General features: G+C 37.9%; 1 protein-coding gene and 1 long non-coding RNA gene across 17 annotated transcripts in view; one reads left to right on the top strand and one right to left on the bottom strand.

Annotated features, from left to right (window-relative positions):
• dlg3 (discs, large homolog 3 (Drosophila)) overlaps window positions 1-22,227 on the top strand; it is a 73,349-nt gene that overhangs the window by 36,120 nt on the left and 15,002 nt on the right. For 8 of the 16 annotated variants that reach the window (XM_047802178.1, XM_047802174.1, XM_047802176.1 and 5 more), the window contains 10 exons: window positions 3,002-3,055; window positions 4,561-4,611; window positions 5,555-5,679; window positions 6,330-6,499; window positions 6,670-6,806; window positions 7,706-7,850; window positions 8,397-8,571; window positions 9,320-9,406; window positions 15,521-15,677; window positions 15,961-16,063. In XM_047802178.1, coding sequence (XP_047658134.1) covers window positions 3,002-3,055; window positions 4,561-4,611; window positions 5,555-5,679; window positions 6,330-6,499; window positions 6,670-6,806; window positions 7,706-7,850; window positions 8,397-8,571; window positions 9,320-9,406; window positions 15,521-15,677; window positions 15,961-16,063 — 1,204 coding nt within the window. Of the gene's footprint in view, window positions 1-3,001; window positions 3,056-4,560; window positions 4,612-5,554; window positions 5,680-6,329; window positions 6,500-6,669; window positions 6,807-7,705; window positions 7,851-8,396; window positions 8,572-9,319; window positions 9,407-12,808; window positions 12,928-15,520; window positions 15,678-15,960; window positions 16,064-16,549; window positions 17,024-17,594; window positions 17,671-22,227 lie in introns of those variants that run through there. The other 8 variants (XM_047802175.1, XM_027135173.2, XM_027135176.2 and 5 more) reach the window with 6 other exon arrangements.
• LOC113635631 lies at window positions 14,887-16,582 on the bottom strand. Its single transcript, XR_003438872.2, has 4 exons — window positions 16,442-16,582; window positions 15,925-16,057; window positions 15,423-15,650; window positions 14,887-15,115 (listed from the first exon to the last, which is right to left on the bottom strand). It is a non-coding gene; the product is annotated as an uncharacterized LOC113635631 (long non-coding RNA).

Genomic DNA, 22,227 nt, shown 5'->3' on the forward strand with positions numbered 1-22,227 from the left:
GAGAGCCGTGAACAGTGACAGCTGGCTGGAGAACAGCCTCTTATCATTAGTTTTTGAATTAAAGGGAAATTAAGGGATTTATGATAATCTTATCCAGATTTGGTTAATTCCACCCATGGTCCTTCTCTACCCTTCTGCCACATCTGGACATCTTCCAGTATTTTACTCATTGTCTTTTTCTAGGTACGTGGTTTAGTGTTGGTAATGTGCTTCACTGTTTTGATCATGTAAGCTTCACTGCAGGTCATGGCCTCTCTGGGTCACATACAGTATTGCTGTGGTGATGCAGCAATGCTGTAGACTGCTCATTCACCTTCTCCAGAGACAGATACAGCCTACACTGAGATTACTGTAGTGCAATAAAGATGCAGAATTATAGACTACATTGCTGGCTACTTTGCTGGCTTTTACATGCATGAAATAATATCTGGTGGGTTGGGTAATTTCATACATACTGTATATAAATTGACATAAGAAAACATTTTATCAACTTATACATTACTATAGCTTATGTCTTGTATGTTGAATGGATAACATTGTGGCTCTGGTCCATATCAAGTGAGGATTTGTATCTCTTTGCTTAAACCTCTCAGAACATGTTTTTTTGTTGAATGGTTAGAATTAAAAAATAAAATGTAAAAAATTTAAACAGAAATATGAAACAATACATCTAATTTAATAGTTATAGTTAATAATAGTTATTTATAAAGTGCAAAAAAAAAGTGTTAGTTTCAATGCTATAATTAGTACGCTTATGTCTAAGCCTATGAATTCAGGAATATATCTCCTATAGTATTTCAGAAAAATTCCACTGGAAAATACCACATTGTTATACTAAAACAACTGCCTTTGGGCGTAACGTGATCCTTATTTGCAAAGAAACGATCTGACTGTCTTTGTAAAAAAAGACTAATCAGAGACTTCAGAACAGATTACTAATTAAAACACATAAATACAAATGAAAATAATGAAGCTCGTATACGAAGCACTGGAGATTTGTCTGTTACATTTAGCAGTGTAGTAAATAAGGAGTGTTTGTTTGGTTTGGACGGTCGACCAGGTTTTCAGGTTATCAGCAAGGCTGTGCTGTTGTTGTACATTTAACATGTCATCTTAGGAAAAACAGACAGTGTGGAATGCGAGTGTCTTTCCCTGTGTACCTGTTAGGAAATAGGAGATGGAATATAAAACTTTGATACTGGAATATAAAAAATTTTTTGCACATAAAGTGAAGAAGCTATTGTGATACTGTAAAACCGAAACTGCAGTTACAGTACAAAGAGAACATGAAGGGTGAAACTCTATGGTGTATATAAGGTGTTTGTGTATCCCAAATATTGCTGTTGCACTCAATTTTAAAATGTTCTTAATTTAGTTGTATTTATTATTATGGTTTATAATTGTGGTTTATGAATTCCAGGAAGGATAAGCAGATTCATGTAGAATTATGTTGAAACACCAAGCAGTTTTTGGTTAGATCAGCAATAGCTTTTTGTAACTCTTTCTGTCATCTTTATATCTTTTTGCTTCTTGGTCCTTCTTGAAATCTAGCTTGGTACTTTTCTTCAGTGTGGTAACTTACTTTAAATTACAAAAAAAAAAACACTAACATGCACTGACGCTGATCACTTAGCAGATCTCGTTGAATCATTAAGATCAATGATGGGGAAAAAAAAGAACAGGACTACTTTCGTGATGCCCCGAAAGCCCTTGGGATGCTTTGTGTCTATTCATTAACTTCACTGGATACCTCATTGATGTCGTCATGAATGTTAGTCTGTCACATACTTAATCTGAAGCACATTATTGCATGCATCTCTCCCTTGCGCATAATAACACCTCTTAGTAGCACTTTATTAAAGAAGAATGGAATCATGTTCGGTCCAGAAGGGAATTCAAACATATAGTAGCAGATTCTTTTTGCTATAGGTGTAGTTTGGTGACAAGGAACTACTGGCCAATTTAGTCCTAACACCTCCAGTCCTGATTCCGCTCGTCTCCCTACGGCATCACACCTTGGTGATAATGTACCATGTTTCATGGAGGCACACTGGCTGTTTCCATGGGGTGGATTTATTTTCTCCTTGCTCATGACAGTGTGTATATGAGGGAGTGGTGTGCGTGCGTGCGTGCGTGTATGTGTGTGTGTGTGTGTGTGTGTCTGTGTGTCTGTGTGTTACTGTGTGTGTCTGTGACTGTGTGTGTGTCTGTGTGTGTCTGTGTGTGTGTGTATCGGTGTGTGTGTTACTGTGTGTCTGTGTGTGTCTGTGTGTGTGTGTATCTGTGTGTGTGTATGTGTGTCTGTCTGTCTGTCTCTGTGTGTGTCTGTGTGTTACTGTGTGTGTGTGTGTCTGTGTGTGTCTGTGTGTTACTGTGTGTGTCTGTGTGTGTGTGTGTGTGTGTGTCTGTGTGTTACTGTGTGTCTGTGTGTCTGTGTGTTACTTTGTCTGTCTGTGTGTGTGTCTGTGTGTGTCTGTGTGTGTGTGTCTTTGTGTGTCTGTGTGTGTGTCTGTGTGTTACTGTGTGTGTCTGTGACTGTGTGTGTGTGTGTGTCTGTGTGTGTGTGTTTCTGTGTGTGTCTGTGTGTTACTGTGTGTGTGTGTGTGTGTGTGTGTGTCTCTCTGTGTGTGTGTGTGTGTGTGGGTGTCTGTGTGTGTGTGTGTATCGGTGTGTGTGTGTGTGTGTGTGTGTGTGTGTGTCTCTCTGTGTGTGTGTGTGGGTGTCTGTGTGTGTGTGTGTATCGGTGTGTGTGTGTGTGTGTGTGTCTGTGTGTTACTGTGTGTGTCTGTGTGTGTGTTTGTGTGTGTGTCTGTGTGTTACTGTGTGTTACTGTGTGTGTCTGTGTGTGTGTCTGTGTGTGTGTGTGTGTGTGTCTGAGAGAGAGAGAGAGAGAGAGAGAGAGAGAGAGAGAGAGAGAGAGAGAGAGAGAGAGAGAGAGAGAGTGTATGTGTGAGAAGCCAGCCTCATACACTGAGGTAATGTGTATCTCTTTATTTTGCAGGCAAACCCTCCTCCCATCATTGTCAATGCAGACTCACTGGATGCAGGTCCTTATGTAAGTATCTGCTATTTCTCTGAGTACACAACCAGTAGTTTCTTCCTGTCATGTGGAATTATTCTCCTCTGTAATTTCTTTTTTTGTAACCGATAGGTGTTTAAGAAAACTAACATCAAGTACAACCAATAGGATATACCTTCAAAAGGAAAAAACTTTAAAGTACAGTAAAATAATGTCTCTGTAAGATACTACTAATGCTTTAAAACCCAAAGCTTGACTAAATAGGTTTCAGTCTTGATGGTAGCAAGTTTAGAATAAAGGCACTTCCTTAGTTCAATGAAATTTGCAGCATAAAAACTAATCTTCATCTTCACCAATAACTGACAAGTTCCTCTTGACATGAGAGTCATGCCGGGCTTATATTGTTTGAGCATAACAGACATGTATTGCTCCAAATCCATTTACCCAATTATACTGAAATAATATCATTTCAAATTTCATTCTGTTTCATTCTGTAACATCATCTTCATTTCTTTGAATCAGATAACCATTACAGTAGTTACTGTATATAATTAAAACTGCTAAAGCTATTATTTTAGATTTCTATTCATTTTGCTATGTTATATGATTATAAAATGTCAGTAATTGATTTGTTATGACAGGTAAAACTAAGATTTATGTTTACTGGTAATACACTGACATCTGGTCAATGGAGCTATAGTTGTTTTGTAAAAGAGCTAAATCTTAATAAATCTGAATATCATCTGCATAACTGTGGCAAGATATTCCATAAACCGGTTAAGATTTGGTGATAAATATGTGAATTGAATAAAAAAATTTAAGATCTAAACACTGTTGAATGCTACAGATCATGTGCATCTGTTTGATTGGTATTTGCTCTTGCTTGTAATTATGAGGCAAACTAATACCTGAAAGTCTAAGTGTATTTTATGACTGATGGTGTCAAAGTCTTTGTTGAGGGTCAAGTAGTAGCAACATCGATGGTCTCCTAAAATCCATATTTGGCATCTGTTTGGACTGGAATCCTGCCTCAGAAGGTGCTTTTAAAGGTTGGGAAGCTAGTCAGTTGATTGATTTTCACAGTCGAGATAACTTTGAAACAGGTTTGTAATTATATAACATGGTTGTTCTTTGCAAGGGAAGGAACTAGAAGAGTGCCAGACATGAGCAAAACATTGACTGTTTGTACTCTGTATGAAATACAGATCAGAAAACAATTTGCTTGTCCAAAGACTTAAAATTTCAGGTAGATGATTTGAGTTGCCATACAGTTTCGATCAGAGTTTCATAGTCAAATGCACAAAATTCTGAACCAAAATGTCTTTGCATATTAGAATTGTCATTAGTAGGAATCATATTATTCCTTTCATCTCTTGTCTTCAGTTCATTGAATTAATGTGTTTATTGTTTAATTGTAAATTACTGAACATTATGTTTAATAAATGTTTTATTGTATAAAAAAAAATTTTATGCGCTAAAATATTAATGGATAAAATTATGAGAGCCAGTACATTAATTGATTGTTTTCTTGTTTATTACAGGTAAATGGGAGTGATGGCATGTATAAATATGAAGAAATCATTTTGGAAAGGGTGAATATACAGTTACATTCTGTTACCCCCCAATAGATTATTACGTTTTGCTCATTTGTTTAAGTTTCATGGTCTCCAAGTCGCCTGTGAACATCTCACCACTAGATGGCAATAAATAACGAGCCTATGAACTGAACAAGAGGCACAACTGTAAAATGGCTTCTCTATAAAATGAACAATTGCATTCCTTCTCCATTTATAATTTATTCATCCTCTCAGGCTGCACTCATTAAATATGACAAGATAGTCCCAAGGAAGAAGTTTTAAGTGAGCACTAAACATATATGAGCGAATAAATAGCCTTTCAAGGGCTGAGGCTTTTTCTGAATTCGTCCATTTTATAAAGCAATAAAGTTAGTAAAAGTTAGTAATCGGAGAGTATATAGCACCTTAAAACAGCAGTAGCTGTTGCAGGAGTTTTTGTGCATGCCAGAGCATTGTGAGTCTCCTACAGGTCTACAAGTATCCTTTGGCTTTCAAGATAATTGCAGGGCTGCGACTCCACTAAGTGGAATTTCTCTGTGCTAAGGCCTAAATAAACTATTTAGGATCACACAGTAAAAGGTCTGTGGGTGTGTAACAACTGACAGTGGGTCTCAGTGTGTCTGCTCTGGCTTGAGAGCCAGCCTCCCTAACTGTTCCTCATTAATTATAGAAAATAATAAAGTGGATCTTTTCTCTGCTGTCTTCTTTGGGTCCTGACTTGCAAACATGTCTGATAGACCATCTGGTTTTAAGCCACAACACTTGCATCACTTTTGTTTATGTGCTTCTATCCATCTATACATCATTTATTAAAAAAAAGATTTTTAAAAATCTCTCGTGAGATGCTTCTCTTTGATGGACAAAGGAGCTTTTATATGAACTAGAGCCCATTCAGTTGCCCAAGGAAGATAACACAATGTTAGTTTTAAAGACCTAATCTTTCTTCTGTACTGTATAGGGAAACTCTGGGCTTGGCTTCAGTATTGCTGGAGGGATTGATAATCCACATATTCCTGATGATCCAGGAATCTTTATCACTAAGATCATCCCTGGAGGTGCAGCAGCCATGGATGGAAGACTAGGGTGAGTCTGCACACTCTCATCTGTCAACACTGCATAAAATAAATGCTGTCCTAGTAAACCACTGCCTTAGAACCACTGCCCTAATTTTCATTATGCACTTGTGTTTTTTTTGAAGAGCTTTCTCAACCCCAGTATCCTATTTACTAAATGTGATCATTTTTCAAAGTAGTCACAATGCCCAGGTGGGAAGCATAGAATGTGGGTCAAAAGCTTGTCTTACACGCATAGTAATAGTGAAAAGAAAAACAGTATTAAAAAGAAAATAAAGAATAAGAACAGTCTGTCATAAATGTAAGGTCTGTAAAGCCTGTGATACATTGTTTTAATTTTGCAATGTTGTGAGATTGACGGCAAAAATACCAAGCCCGTAAACATCACCTTTAAACCACAGTCACTTTATATATACTTTAAGTAAACTGGCAATTTCGGACCATGGTCATATTTGCCTCTTGCTGTTACAGATGCAGTTGCATTTATCTTTATTTCATACATTATATGTCTTATGTTTGCTATGGAACATTTTTAAACAACATTTTTTATGGAAGGTATGTAAAGGTGGTAGTTTTGAAATTTTAAATTAGATTAGGTGTATAGTGGAATTTATGTTTGTCATGTAACACTGATTAACATGGTGTTTATGTGTGTGTTAGTGTGAATGATTGTGTATTGCGTGTAAATGAGGTGGATGTGTCGGAGGTGGTGCACAGCCGGGCTGTGGAGGCTCTAAAGGAGGCTGGCCCTGTGGTCCGACTGCTGGTGCGCAGGAGACAGTCTCCACCTGAATCCATCCTGGAGGTCAATCTGCTCAAAGGGCCTAAAGGTCAGAGCAAAATGCAAATCAGATTCTCTCACACATAAATCCACACTCACAGTATTTTGGAAACTTTTTATGTAGTCCTGGTATTAGACTTTCTCAGTACTGTCTCTAGCTGGTTAATTGTTTTATATCTCTGATTAAAAAGCCAATAGTTAATTTCACATTGCATGTAGGTCTGGGGTTCAGCATTGCTGGAGGTATTGGCAATCAGCACATCCCTGGAGACAACAGCATCTACATCACAAAAATCATCGAAGGTGGAGCTGCACAGAAAGATGGAAGGCTGCAGACAGGCGATCGTCTGCTGGCTGTAAGCCACCATGACTACACTACACTAAGCAATGTATACAGAAAATCTAGTGTTACTTTTGACAATTGGTTTGATTCAAAACCAACATACATTTGTGCAGACACATATTTGTACCAGCCTTATCTTTTCCTTCACATAGCTAGGTGCATGTGTTTACATCCCAGTGAAATGACTGAAATGGTTCTGTTTCTTCATCTGAACTCCAGACAAAGATGATTGCAGATATAAACAAAGCCTCTAGTCTGGTGGTAGAGTTTCACCACAGAACAAAGCCTTTGACAAGTTCATATTAATTAATGTGAATAATGTACTTCATCTGACAACAAAGCATTCATCTGTTTAGCTTTGTGGTATTTTACTGTATGGACAATTTCCACCAAGAGCTTAATACAGCAAGGAAACATGTTTCTTGTTTCCTGGCTCCTGTGTCTCATCTACTTCCTATTGTAGGGAAGCTAGTCGTAATGCAAGGGGCCACATGGCATCCTCTCCACTATCATTTCCTTCACATTGCTTCAAATGCAATGTCCCACTCCCTGGGCACAAACATCATACACTGATTTTTATGGTCTGTATGTGTTTGTGTGTGTGGTTTTTAGTCACTTGTCAGGACAATATGTTTGGATAACAATGGACATAAATGACATTCACAACATAAATGTTAGGATTATGAGGTATAACCCAAGATTTGTTTAAGCATGCATCCTATGTTTGAAAAATTTATATTAACCGAAGATGGTCTTTGGGTACTTAGTTTAATTTGACCTACATTATGTATTTATGTTAATGTTGTAAAGTCAATGGAAGTACCTCACAAAGATAGTAAAACCAAAATGTGTGTGTGTGTGTGTGTGTGTGTGTGTGTGTGTGTGTGTGTGTGTGTGTGTGTGTGTGTGAAGGTGAATAACATCATCCTGCAGGATGTGCGTCATGAAGAGGCTGTTGCTGCACTGAAGAACACTTCAGACATGGTCTATTTGAAAGTGGCTAAGCCAGGGCCTGTGCACCTCAACGATATGTACGCACCTCCGGATTACTCTAGCAGTACGTACCTCCTTCTGCCAGTTTACATTGAAGACCACAAACACATAAAAAAGTATATGTTATTTCAGGATGGAATGCATCATGTAGAATGCAAGAATAGTTAAAGGATAATCGAAAAGTAAGTAATAAAGTAAGTAAATTGAAGCAATAAGTGTTATACTTACTCAACATACTTCCCATCGACTATCCATGTCTTTACAAGAGACGTTAAGATTTAGCCTACTGCTGTGTAGTTTTATAACAGTGCAGAGGTGTAGCAGTGGGTGTACCGTGTCTGCTCTTATTCCAGACTCCCACATGCCACAGCGCTCCACACACAGCCCTCCTCCACTCTCTCTCTCCTGCTGAGCGAGGAGGCGCACACAAATCTGTGTAAAGTCACACCTAAAGAGTCTGCCAAGCACCAACTGGGCTCACACACACGCACATGTTCACACGCTCAAGCTCTCATTCTGCCTTTCTATCACAAACACTCGTGCTTTTGCAAACGCATACATGCAGCTTTAACCACTTCAGGACTAATCATCTCTCTTTTTCCCTCTACTGGTCTCGCCCTCCCCCCAGCCTTCCCCACCATGGTGGATAACCACGTCAGCCACAACTCTAGCATGGCATACATGGGAGCCATGGAGCCCAAGCCTGTGTACCAGCCTCCTCAGGTCACCCCCTCACGATATTCACCAGTGCCGCGGCACATGCTGGGGGAGGACGACTTCACCAGGTCAGCTCTTCACATTCACTGTGTCATAGTGAAATAAAAGCACTCTCACTGCCAGATAATCACAATACACCTACAGTGTGTTTCACCAGGATGGGAACTTTCAATGTTTTGCACATTATCCTTTTACACCACTTTTACCTGAACCTATACTTTTTTTAATTTTATTAGTTTAACTGTATTTGTAATAATTACATGTTTAATTCCTACTGATGCTATTTGTTACATAGAATCCACCTTATTTGGACTGAACAAATGAGAATAGACTATTTTCATATGAGTGATGGATGTGGGCAGTAGAACATCTATGATATCTCTATGATGTTATGCCGATGTGTGGTGGTGTGTTTGTGGTATAAATAGTAATGTGAAAGATAAATTAAGCCTCCTCAGGCCTGTGGGAGCACAGAAAACACTTGTGAAGGAGAGCTGAATTTGGGAATTGAAATTTAACGATCTAACCTTCAATGGTGAAAAACTGCCACAGTTTCCTGGATGAGATCAGCATGTGAGTCAGTCCAGGCCCCACCTCTGCCATTCAGTCCAGGCACACGAAAGCCCTCAAGTCTAATCTGTTGCATGAGAAATGCATACATTTTCACTGATGCATACAGTATGTGTGCGCACAAAAGCTTGCCTCTGTGTCTATGCATGTTTAATGTGCTGAACACACCAACATCTCTGTCTGTCTGTTTGTGCCGCCATGTCTGAGCCAGCCCCATTTACTGTGTGATTTCTGTACTCTCACTAGGGCCGAGCCTATTTACAGTGTCATCCAAAAAGCTCTCAGCGATATGAGCCCCTCCTCAACCCACCTGTGCAGAGGGGGGGCTGGCAGGTACTAATTCAATGCTTCTTGCTCTGCTCAGTCTACCCGTTCCTAGCCTAGCTAACCTAACCTTACAATCACCCTTTCTGCACCCTTTTAGCACCACCATTTCACTTTAGTCTCGTTAAGGAGTGGATGGTGTGCAGTCATGTGAATATATACACTATAAACCTGCATAGGTTATTAGAATTATGAACAATGATGCAGTGGCACCTGAAAGGTGCAACAGAAGTGTTTAACCTGTCGTTGAGAGATTAAGAGTTCAAATCCAGATGATACCACAGCTGTCCATGGCTTGGAATCAAGAGGACAAAAATTGTCATATTTTCTGTGTGGGAGTGATGGCATTACTGTATGTCCTCTGTCAGTCACAGTGACATTAGCCAATTGTGGGTGTTTGAGCTTATGCTTGCAGAACAGGGTAATTTGCCTCCAAGTGTGTTACAGAGCTCTGTTCAAAAAACGTGGCGTCACATATTTAGGTGAAAGCACATTTTAGCCTTCATTCAACTATATGTCCAGTCTGTGATTTGCTGTAACTATGCTGTATATCATCCATGTCACCTGGCATTGTGTGCTCAGTAATCATCTGTCCTGCTATGCTTCTTTTTCAGTTTTACAATTTTTTTTTATTTGAATATATTAAATTATCACAAATACCGTTCCAGAGATTCACAGAAAGTCCAGGCCTCACTCGGATACACACACTAATGTTGCCTTGAGGAACTATAATGGTTTGGTTTCTGTTCCACTTATATAACTATACCCTGTTTTTCCAGTTTTTTTTTTTTGATTGAAAAGCAAGAAGTCAGGGAGTATTGAGGAGACACATATAGTGCAGTTGTCCTTCAGGTATTCAGGGAGAATATCAGGACACACCTTCCACCATCCCATATACACACACACACCAACATGAGTGATCAGAGTTTGTTGAAATTAAGTGATATAAAAGTGATATAAAACTGTTCACGTCTAGGCATGCACACACACATACCTACAGACACACAAACAACTTCAAACACATTAATTTGAGTTGTCACATGTAGACAAATAAATACATATATACTGTATTCCATCAGGGTGCAAAGATATGGTATCATAATACCAAACAATTCTATAGTGAAAAAAATCTGCAAATATTCTCACTAACTGATATTCAGCTGATAAAAGTTCGAGTTAAACATGTTGAAGTTTCAGTACTTCATGAATTATTGATGCAATCACATAAATGATGTACATAAATTATACATCTACTTTCTTAGGTTAGGTGTGTATGTTTATTCAGGTTGCAAGGAGATGTTATGGATATAGATATGTAGAGTTATGGATATAAATATGTCGTTATTGCTTGTATGGTGCCAGTGTGCTTCTGGAGATGTGTTTGAGTGAGTGACAATCACTGAGTCATACTGGGGACTTAGATCAGCATTTTGGCCATCTGCGCTTCCTGCATGCCTGTCAGTGATACATTTGCATGTCTATCTGATCCACCTTAGAACCACAGCCACTGCCAGATGCATATATTAAGAAGATTTAGTTGAGAATTTCTTCCTATCCCTTGATGGACAGGCAGCCATTTTATAGAAATGTTGCAGTTTTTAAATCCATTATGTATTTCTTGATATTGAATAAGCATCTCCTTGCACCTTTCACACTAAATTTGACATGAGTTGTTACTTTGGGGATAATGCATTGTGGCATTAAGACGTGAAAGGATGTGACATACCTGCAGAAAGACCTTTTAGCCACAAAGCAAATGAAATGGCCAGGTATAACACCTTTCCACTGAAAACAGCAAGGCTTGACTCAAACTCAGAACCAACCCCTGTTGACCCAATTGTGTGTCACTTTCTCATCACTCAAAACACTCAAAACACTGCTTATGAAAGCAGGAGGAGTTTCATTTGAACCAATGAGCACAAGAAATAGCTTGTTTTTTTAGTACCTAAGACAATGGCAACAAACTACAGAAAAATAGTAAAAATAAAGACCATAATCTTATTAGTTATTAAAAATACAAATATGTTAAAATATACCAACAGAATTAACACAAAGTCTATGGATTTATTTTTTGTTGTGATTTTACTACAGAAAATATAATAAATGCATTCTTTTGCAGCACACAAGCAGATGAAATAGGAAGCAATTCAGTCTAACTAAACAAATCAAAGTATAAAGTATAAAAGTATTATAATGACTCTACATTGCTATGATCAGACATGGTGCTTAAAAATTGTGCCATAAATTACCAGTCATAGCCACAAATAGAAAGCAGGGACCAACTTGTATGTTCTGTTTTGTGTCTTTTGTTTTTCCATGTAGTTTATGTTATGAACTTGTTGGGTAACTTCATCTGAAGTTTATGTGGGAAAAAATTTGGATGGTTGGACGTCACTGTTTGCTTTGTACACATACAGTGCATTGTAGTCTAATCACTAACGACGAGTCAACAGTGAGTGTAAAAATGGCCAGCCTCTTTATAGCTCATAATCTAAAAACTATACTCCTCTATGCATCTTGGGACTGCTAAGTCACTGTGACCCCAATTAAACTACAGTGTTTTTTTTTTTGGCAACTTTAATCATGCTCCTGAATTTAAACTGTTAATCATTTATCACACCTAGTTTATTCTTAGCTGCTCCAAAAGGCTTGGAATATCTTGAACAGTCTGTTGCTGCAGAGTCAAATTAGAATAAAGTCATGTGCTCTGAGGCAGAGAGCTGTGGTAGAGTATTAACTCAAAACTTTAAAAGTAAGAAGAAAAAGAACAGAAAGAATAGAAAGAGTTGTATATACTGTAGCAGCCATGAAAGCCATGGACCTGTGATTGTGCCAAATAGAATGTGTTTCCCAGAGAGAGTGTTTGTGTGGAGATGTGTCAGCTCTGTCCACCATTAATCACCCAAGCAGAGCCAATTACTGTGAGCAGAAGCAGAGAGAGAGAGAGAGAGAGAGAGAGAGAGAGAGAGAGAGAGAGGTAGCGCACTGGGACACTGTGACCCAATAAACAACCTCAGAGCTTCATCCACAGCAGTGAGTTTAGGGAATTTCAGCCTGTGCCCCAGAAGACCAGAGGGAGGGCAACTCACCACAAACATTATCAGAGGGAGACAGACAGCAAATGTACCAGAAGAAGTGATGGAAACAGTGTTTGAGGAAGAGACAGATAAAATATATTTCTCTTCTTATATTTCTTTGCTCATGAAAATGAGGGTGAATGTGGGTGTGTAAGAGTTAATTCTTACGGTTGATACCAGTGTATGACAGCCAAAGTGGAGCTGTTTCCCATCACACCCATACAGCCAGAGATTCCACACACTTGCAGACAGATACACACGCCATCCGAAAGACAGGACAGAGATATAGATAGTCTTAGTATAACTTATAGTACTTTCAGGCTGCGTGAAGTAGCTGGTGTTACGCACCATGTTCACCGTGAACATCTCCTCGTCTGTGCCGTTGGTGAGGTTTAATATGGAGAGACAAGGTAAGAAACATGTCTCCTTCAGGACCTGGAACGGGATTTCCAGGTAATTGCACACTTAACTGAGGAGACTGTTTCACACAAAGGCTGTGGCTTCTTTAAGATCTTTCATCCTTCCAATCCAGATCTTTTTAGAAATGGACGTAAAATACTTAGATATACTTGCTGGGTATTTTATGAACACAAATGAACTTTTTTTAACTACTGATTAAGTTTCAAATGATATGATATATTTGTACACCTCATATTATATTTTATATATACTCATATTTCACTAGACATTCTATAGCTATGCAAGCATTATATACAGTATTGTGAAATATTATATATGTGAAACATAGCCTTAATTTTAGGGATAATTTTATGTAAAGTGATTGGCAAATGGTCATAGTTCATAGATCATAGTTACATTTGGGGCTTCAGGGTTAATTTTCATCAAAATGAAGTCTGACGTTAATATACTCTGATCTCTACTTTAATTAAAAAAAATAAATAAATGAATATGTTTTATTTAGTATACATTTTAAAGTTGTAAAATGTTCTCATTGTTCTCATCCATATCATTAGGAACACTTGCACGCCTTCTATTTTATGTAGGTGTATAATCAGAAAAAAAAAGTTGGGACTCCTCCTCCACCCTACAGTATATATATATATATGACATTTCTGCACTGTGTCTGAGATGTTACAGATGTTATCAGAATCAGAATCAGCTTTATTGCCAGGCATGTTTTCATATGCGAGGAATTTGTTCTAGCGACATAATCTCCACAGTGTAACAGAATGACATATGTAGTATAGATGAAATTGTATGTACACATTTACAGGTGTAAAATGTGCAGTTAAAATAAACATATGAAATATACATATGCAAATAAGTATACAATATATACAATTTGTATGTACACATGTGCGATTGTGAAAATGTGCAATTGAGGTATACATAGTGCAAATATTATGTGTTGTGTGTTCCATGGTGTTAATTGTTCATCAGGTAGATTGCTTGAGGGAAGAAAATGTTCCTATGTCTGGTCGTTCTGGAGCTCAGGGCTCTGATATCTCTAATATGATGCATCACAAAAATAATCCCTACATATGTAGCATTTGTATTAACTCTGTCATTATTAAGTATTGTATACAATACATTTTTTCTCCTCTGATAAAGAAGCCTCTTGAAAGTCCTCATCACTACTCCTAAGACTTTTTGACTTTAAGAGCTTATCTTTATAAATAACTTTTATCTTTACTAGGATCTTCTCTTCTATTTTAAAGGGAAATGCCCACATTTCTAAGAAGTTTCTTCTTTCTTTCTACTTCCCTTTGCACTAAGAATTTTCATGAATACGGGCCCTGGTGATTTTTGTTTAATCTACAATGGTACAGTTTGGGTGACACGGTGTCCATGAAAGTCTGATTCTTTTTCTTAGCTGATAAAAGTAGAACCCAATGTTTTCTGCGGTTGTAGACCATCCACCTCAATGTCTGATATTTTGTGCATGTTGAGATGCTTTCCTGTACATAATAATAACCTTCCTGGCAGCTCAAACCAGTCTGGTAATTTTCCTCTGATTTCTCTTAGCTGGCAGTGCTGTAACTTACTTTTAGCTCATGAGATTAGACAAAGTCAGATATGGATGTTACTTGGTAATCAAAAAGCTAATTTGTTTCCAATTGTACAACTCTATATTTTTAGAACCAAATATTTTTTACTTTAACATTATGGCAGCAATATTTCCATAAGTAAACTAGTGGTCTATACACAGACGTCATTTTTTTATTTTTGTGACTTCTGTAGTTCTGTAAAAGCAACACTAAGCAATTTACTTTGTCAGTATCCATCAAATTGCTTTTCAAACATTTAGTATCTTGATGGACATGATCTGTTTTCTTTTTTTTCCCTCTCCTTTTGAGATACAGTAAATAAACATTTATGTTCATGCGTTTTAGAGAAGTCGACAGACTGCCGTCAATTGTCACTCAAAAGAGAGACACAGGCCACAGGAACCCCAAGTATTAAACCCTACTTTAATGAAGGTACTTTAATTGAAAACATGAACAATACAACAGGGCAGGCAGAGTTTTGATGTGTTTTGGTACATAGTTGTTAAAAATATGTCTCAGGATCCTGCCTTGTGAATTTTGGAAGAGGTTTATGATGGTGCCTCAGTGTGGCTGAGACTCAGGATGCCAGAGCAAGCTGGAATGTTTCTTTGCTTGCAGATGAGTCACAGGAGCTAAAACAGAAGTGGTCAAACGAGAGGCAGGAATGAACTGTGTGAGCGTACTTTGTATATGAGAGAAAACATTCTTGTGTGTTTTATAAAAATTACTGTTTGTTCCTCACAAGCTTTAAGCAAAGTGCAGTTTGATCTAACCAATATTAGTAAATTACTACTGACTATATTTTACAGCTTAAATCAGATTTTAAACAGATTTAAGATATTAAACACCCTTCTGGTTGTTGGGAATCACATTGTAATAAGAATTGGTCCTTTTTGCTTCACACTATCTACAAGTCTAAACAGAAGTACATCCACTTACCCACCTATCTGTCTTTCTGCTTTACTGGTGTCCCCATCTGCTGTTGGTTGATATGAGCAATGCTCCATGTCCTGAAGTTTTTTCCCTCTGTTTGGCAGGGAGCCACGGAAGGTTCTGCTGCACAAAGGCTCCACAGGACTGGGCTTCAATATTGTGGGTGGGGAGGATGGAGAAGGAATCTTTGTATCGTTCATCTTGGCAGGTGGACCAGCTGACTTGAGCGGCGAGCTTAGAAGGGGAGATCGCATCCTATCGGTCAGTAACAATCTATAATACTGAGGCATATTAACTTGCATCATCCTGTATGTGCTTTCACTAATTTGGTATTGTTTTCTCAAAAGTGTAGTGTTTTGGTTTTCCTGGTCCAAGCAGTAAATGGTCATAATTGTATGCGTATGTTTATAGGCAATGCCATGAGACAATTGCTCATAAATGTTTGCTGTTCAAAAATCCAAATTTTTGTTAATAAATAAATACACAAACAATTTAAAATGTGACAGACTTTAAAACTTTTTAAACATCATTTCTGTTGTGTCAGGTGAATGGTGTGAATCTGCGGAATGCCACTCATGAGCAAGCTGCAGCTGCGTTGAAGAGGGCCGGGCAAACCGTCACCATTATCGCCCAGTATAGACCTGAAGGTACAAACAATATTAAATTTACTTTGCATGATGTTAGTAAAGTCATGTGCTATCTGTGGCATAATGAAAAGAGAGGCCATGAACCACAACCTTTATAGTGATAAAAATGCTTACAAAAGTCTTTAGTAAGAAACCCCACGTTGGTGGCCACTTGGAATTGTACGTTCAGTATTATGAAAGACATATGAAGGGTGGTGGGTTGCCAACAGGAAGTCTAATCTTCTACACCGTTTCTGCTCTCGTACATTAATTTCACGATGCAGTAATCAAACTATGTGCATATCTCTTTAACTCAGGTGTACTACAGAACCTCGCCTTGTTCATAAAAAAAAAAATGAGCGAGGATGTTGATTGGCTGTTTTTAGCTTGAGTTATTACCGCATTCTCCACGGAGCTGCCTTGCTGGTGAACTGTGTGCTATGTGTTAAGCGGCCTGGTGCAGTTTACCATCTGCTAAAGGGGAGGGACCAACATACACCCCTGCGGGACTCCACAGCAGAGACACAGAAACAGTGAGAGAGTCTGGAACAGAGGATAGAAACGGTGTTTGAAACCACTGACGTTTTATCAACAACTTGTGGGATTGGACATCTAGCTGGTGTTTTAGCCGTGTGATCTGAAAGCAAGCACGAGGAAAACTCCCGCGCTTTGAAGCTTAGCTGCGCGTGCGATCCTGTCCGGTCGAGGTGCCGTGCTGAAGGGAGGAGCAAACCGAGGACGACCGAAACTGCTTTAATCTTGTTTGATTAAGGAACCCCCACTCTTTTTTTCCCCTCGGACAACAAAAAGACAGTATCTATCTCGACAATAACATGGTCTGCTGATAGATCGTCTCCCATCTCGGTGATTTTAAACGGCTTCAAAATCTCTCGAGCGGCTTGAATAGGTTTGGGTGCGTGCGTGCGCGCGCTTGTGTGCGTATAACTTGGCTACACTAAACAGGGAGCTCCAGCCGGGCGGGTGAGAAAAACCTCATCTACTGCAAAATACGGATTAAAATAGTTAGTCGGTGTTGTTTTAAATTGTTCAAAGTTTGAAATAAGACTTTAATATCGGGTCTTTTGAAAAGTGCGGGTAAAATGGTGCCTTTAAAAGTATCTTTTTTGAGTCAGCTTTCATTTTTCCGTCTGTAACGCTGTGCATTGTTTGTTTGGCGAAACCGAATTAGCTCGGAATGCTGTTGTAGTGCTTGAGTTACAGTAACGTACACTCTTCAGTTTAGTATCAGGTTCATTGAGAAATGTTTTTGAACGTTTCCGACATGAACCTCTAGGATAAAGTAGGTTTTACAAAAAGCTAACAACTTTCCCCGAGTTACTGTACTGCTGTAGTGCTGTAGCTCGACATGTTAGCCACCTACTGTACACGGGAAATATGGGGTGACTTGGGCTTTAAAGGTAGCAAACCGAAAATGTATCTATACACGTTCATTTATTATGCTGCGTTTTTTAACATTTTAAGCGTCTGTAACTTGAGTTTTGTTTTTAGATGTGATTTTTGGTCTCACAAAGAACATTAAATGTACTTGCAGCTCATCGGTGGAGTATAGACGCTCAGGTGGTGGTGGAGTATAGACGCTCAGGTGGTGGTGGAGTATAGACGCTCAGGTGTGTCAGGAAGCGACACGATCAAACTCTACGTGTCACAAGCATTTGTCACTACCTTCTAATACTTGGTTATTAAAAAATTCATCATTAACATTACTTTTACTGACATGCCAGGTTTTGTGTTTGTGGAGTAGTAAGCAGTATGTATGATTGATTTTGTAGTGTGATTGTTTCGGTGCAACTATGAGTGGAATGTGGCAGTATGTTATCTGTTGCAGCATGCTAACTCTGATCTCTGTAGTCATATGCTGCTGAAATATAATTGGACCCTCCCAGGGGCTTGAAAGTCTGCATAGAAATAGTGACATACTAATTTGGGTCAGAATAGATTGTTAAACTAATGTGGGAATTGACCATAGGCCAGCTTACATATAAAGATAAGAAACAGACCAGAGCTAATACTAATAAGCGTATGGCATATGAATTTGTAGAATTAAATGTGTAAGAATTAAAATATCTTTATTCTCTTGTAAGAAAACTTCAGAATGTGTTGCAGCCCTACATAAAACAGATCACTTAGTTCCTCATAACACGTATGCCATGACCCCACCATGTTAACAGAAAAAATGTAAAACAGAAAAATGACAATCTGAACTGACCGCTTTACCTCTGACAGCTATCAAGGACAAAGAATCCGTACAGCTTTGCAGTGTATTATTCTGGTTATAGTTAATGAATAACCAGCAAATAAGTTTCCTTTGTACTCTGTCTTTTTTACTTAAACTTCAACCAGTAGTGTCACCTTTTTTGACCTAATCAGCATGTCCCCTGTCTGACAAGTGTCCTGTTGTATGGGTAAGACTGCTGGCTCAAAGAGCAGCTGGGGTAACAGGAGTTGCAGTGGCGCTTCAGTAGTGGCTTCTCGGATGTCTTCCTGGGCATGGTGCCTAGAGCTTCTCTGCCGGCCCGAGCCTGGAAATGTCTGTAAGACATTTCAAATTGAAGTTCAATATAGAGGACTTAATGAACTCCATAGGAAGTCCTTCTTGTTCCATCTTTCCATTCATTACTTCATTCTTTCATTCATTTATTTGCTCCTTAACTCCGTGATCATGGGTAATTTTTATGTTTCTTTGAATGGACTGCCACTAATCTCCTGCCAGATTAACCTCCATTATACTGTAGAGCCAAATGTAATGTAGAGTTCCAATGCAATTTCCATGGGGACACAGTTTGGCCCAAAACATTTTGTCTGACAGTTAAATAACTTTGTCCAGTACGACAGAACATTTTCAGCTTTGTGCCAGATACCATTTTTACAGTATGCTAAGCTAGTTTCAGAACATAACAGTTTCACAGAGTCACTATATTTATCGACCAGTACAACAAAGACAATTGTTGTTGTTTTTTTTGTCATATTGCTAAAGAAAGTGGCTGTGAGGAAAATCAGTATACTGAACCAAAAACAATAACAAACAAATCTCACAGAGCAGTGTAAAGTGCTGATTATCAATTTTAAAAAAGGTAGTTTAATCACAGTCAGCACTGGCATGTTTTTCTGTGCATGATAGCTGTCGTATATGAGGAAGTTACGAACATGCTAGGTGTGGCAGCACAGGTAAAAGTTAAAACATTCAAATAGCTGAATGATTTGAGGGAAGTAAAAATTTAGTCTACAAAAAAAATGGGATCCACTGGAGTAAGGATTTTTTGAGTAAAAAATAAACAGATATAAAGTAATGGATGCATTAGTGTTATTATTTGTATTTTTAAAGAAGTCATTGGTGAGATAACAATCCGATCATACACGGTAACTCTGAAACAGCAAAGACTTTAGTCAGACATGTGCTGATTGGTTTTCTATGATCACTGCAAATAGTACAATAAACCCAAGTAAGACATTACAGTCTGACATTAGCTGTATCACTTGGTGGGCAAGCCAGAATATTTTATTAAAAATGTTGAGCTGTGCTGTTGAGTGCAGGAATTATGCATTAAAATTGCGCATAAATGCTTTTGGTTTACTGAAAACTGTTGTATTGGACTCCCTTCCAAGCTAACACATTACAGTAAAAGCTAGTTGTGGTTGTGTTGAGAGGGATAATTGGCCGAAAGAGTTCTGTCTTTCCTGTGTCCATCTTGTTGGTTAGATAACGTGCTTAATTTATATTGCTTTAAACCTTTGTAGCCTGCTTAAAATCTACATCAAGAAATAGCCATGTAATGCTTGAGAGCCAGACCCTATTCTTATGGAGGATTTGACTATAATGCACACTAACTGCTAACAGTGTTCAGCTATGGATTTGTAGACATATATATTGTTCACAAATGGATGGGTAGTGCCTTGGACACAACAATTTCAGTGTTGTAATCATAAAGCATTACATCTTAAATGTGGCCACAAACAACAAAGTTGTAGGCAAAGAGACTTGTATGCCTTCAGTTCTTCTCTAGTATAAAAAGAGCAGTATCTCAAGAATGAGTGGTTGGATGCTTGTTGGATTTCTGTGGAGTTATGATTTTAGAATCAATCTAAACAGGGTTAAGCTTATAGCAAGAACAGCTGTATAAAATAGATTTCTTCATAATCTTTCCATATAATTTATGTTTAAATGGTATTTCTGACACACAAAATAAAGGGCTAGGTCCCCTCTTTTACTTCTTTTAGTTTTCCAGGGTTCAGAGGTCAGAATTCAAATAATGGGTTAAAAGTCTGGACTCCTGAGTGACTTTGAATATTGCATTGCCAGTGAGCTTTGATGCAGTTTGAGTCACTTTTATGGTGTTGACAGACAACTGCATATAACTTGAGATTTATAATGAAATCTTCACAAACTGCTAAAACCTCTGCTCAGATCCTCAACCAAGGAATGTAGACTTTTTGCTATATTTCAGAATATTTAATATAGTTTAGTTAAGTAATTGTAACAGAAAGGACAACAGAGTGGCTGTTATTAAGGCTAAGTGTAGACTGTGTACTTGTGTATTTCTTCTCTTCCTCGTATTTTAATTGCCACTAGATTATCAAAAATGCAGAACAGCTACAAAACTAAACTTAAAAAAAAAAACAAACAGATCTACAGCAGTCAGCATTTCCCTAACAGACAGTATAAAGACGTAAATGCTAGTAAAGGGGGTGTTTAAAAAATAGTTTATTCTTGGTATGGCATAAAACATTTAATGTTTATAGAAAATGTAGAAGTTAGTTTTCGTGGATGATCGGCTGTAACTGGATACCTACACCTGTGATAAAGCTACCAGCAGTATGTTTTTTTGTTTGTTTGTTTTTTTTCAAAGAGCAATTTCTTGTATGGTGTTTTCTCACTTCTCTCTGACTTGGTGTTCCATGTTGGCTGATTGATTGCTAACTAATGACTACTGTTAGATCACAATGCTTCAGAGGTGCAACTCACATTTTAATCCAGATGATCTGGTGTCATCCTTCAGTATTGTTTTAGTAATAAAAACTTTTGTGTGTTTGTGAGATCTTTCCACAAAGTCTTCATCTCACTAAACGAAAGTGGCTATGTTCAGATTAATTAATATGTATAATTATATAAATTAGAAATGACCTGGCAATAGCTATTAGACTAAATATCCAATATCTACAAGTTTCTGAAATTGTTCATGAGATGCTGGGTTTTACCATTTTTAGGGGCGTAACAATACAGAGATAATGTTTTGTTCGATAGATTGTTTTGTTTCAAAGCTGTGAACAGTGCGTTCAACCGACTGCATAAAAGACTATCCATCATAATATGCCGCTTGTATAATGTGAGCTTTAATATATTTAAACTTAAGCTAGCTCACATTCCCTTCTCTGTAAAAGTAGCAGTTTTTGATATCAAATCAAGATGGGATACAGTGGTTTAAAAAGAAACTAAGCATACAGTTTTAATGAGTCCATACATGATTACACCCTGCAGGAATAGGAAAAATCCCTCAAAATTTATAAATATAGGGTATTAGCTTCCTGGTTAATGATAAAACTGACAGAGATTGAACTGAAACATTATATTTGTGCTGAATCCACAATACGCTGATGTTAATACAGCACAGTAAGTCTCTGCTGCATTCATTCAACCTTTCCACACTGATTCAATCCAGGCTAATGAAATCACTAATGTGAGTGGAAAGCTTATATTTGGTAGAGGAGAAAGCAGGATTAAAAAAAAACACATCTAGGGCTAGAGATCTATATGACAGAGCACAAACAGTTAGCAGTGTAATGGAAAAACTATGAGCTTCAGACTCACCCCCAGAGGGATGCAATTGAAAGTTTTAAGATTTAAAATTACTTTTGTTCTTTTCTGGTGCTAAGTAAGAGTCTGAATGGATCATATAAACACTGTCATTAAAGATGCATTAGTCTATTTTTTTTATTTTATTTGTTGTAATAACTTGGAAGATATGTATTGCAGTAGTAAACAATAGGATAAGCTGTGGCTATAGCAAAAGATTAGTAAGTCTCTGAGGTAAACCATGTTGGGAATGTGACTTCTGGTTGGGAATGTTTCTTTGGAGATTCTACAGCATTGTAGAAGGGGTGGAGCTTCATGAAGATGAGGGGTGGAGCTTCATGAAGATGAATGGGAATTACTTAAATATCAAACTGAA

Source organism: Tachysurus fulvidraco, chromosome 17 (assembly GCF_022655615.1).
Source record: "Tachysurus fulvidraco isolate hzauxx_2018 chromosome 17, HZAU_PFXX_2.0, whole genome shotgun sequence".
NCBI classification, from domain to species: domain Eukaryota; kingdom Metazoa; phylum Chordata; class Actinopteri; order Siluriformes; family Bagridae; genus Tachysurus; species Tachysurus fulvidraco.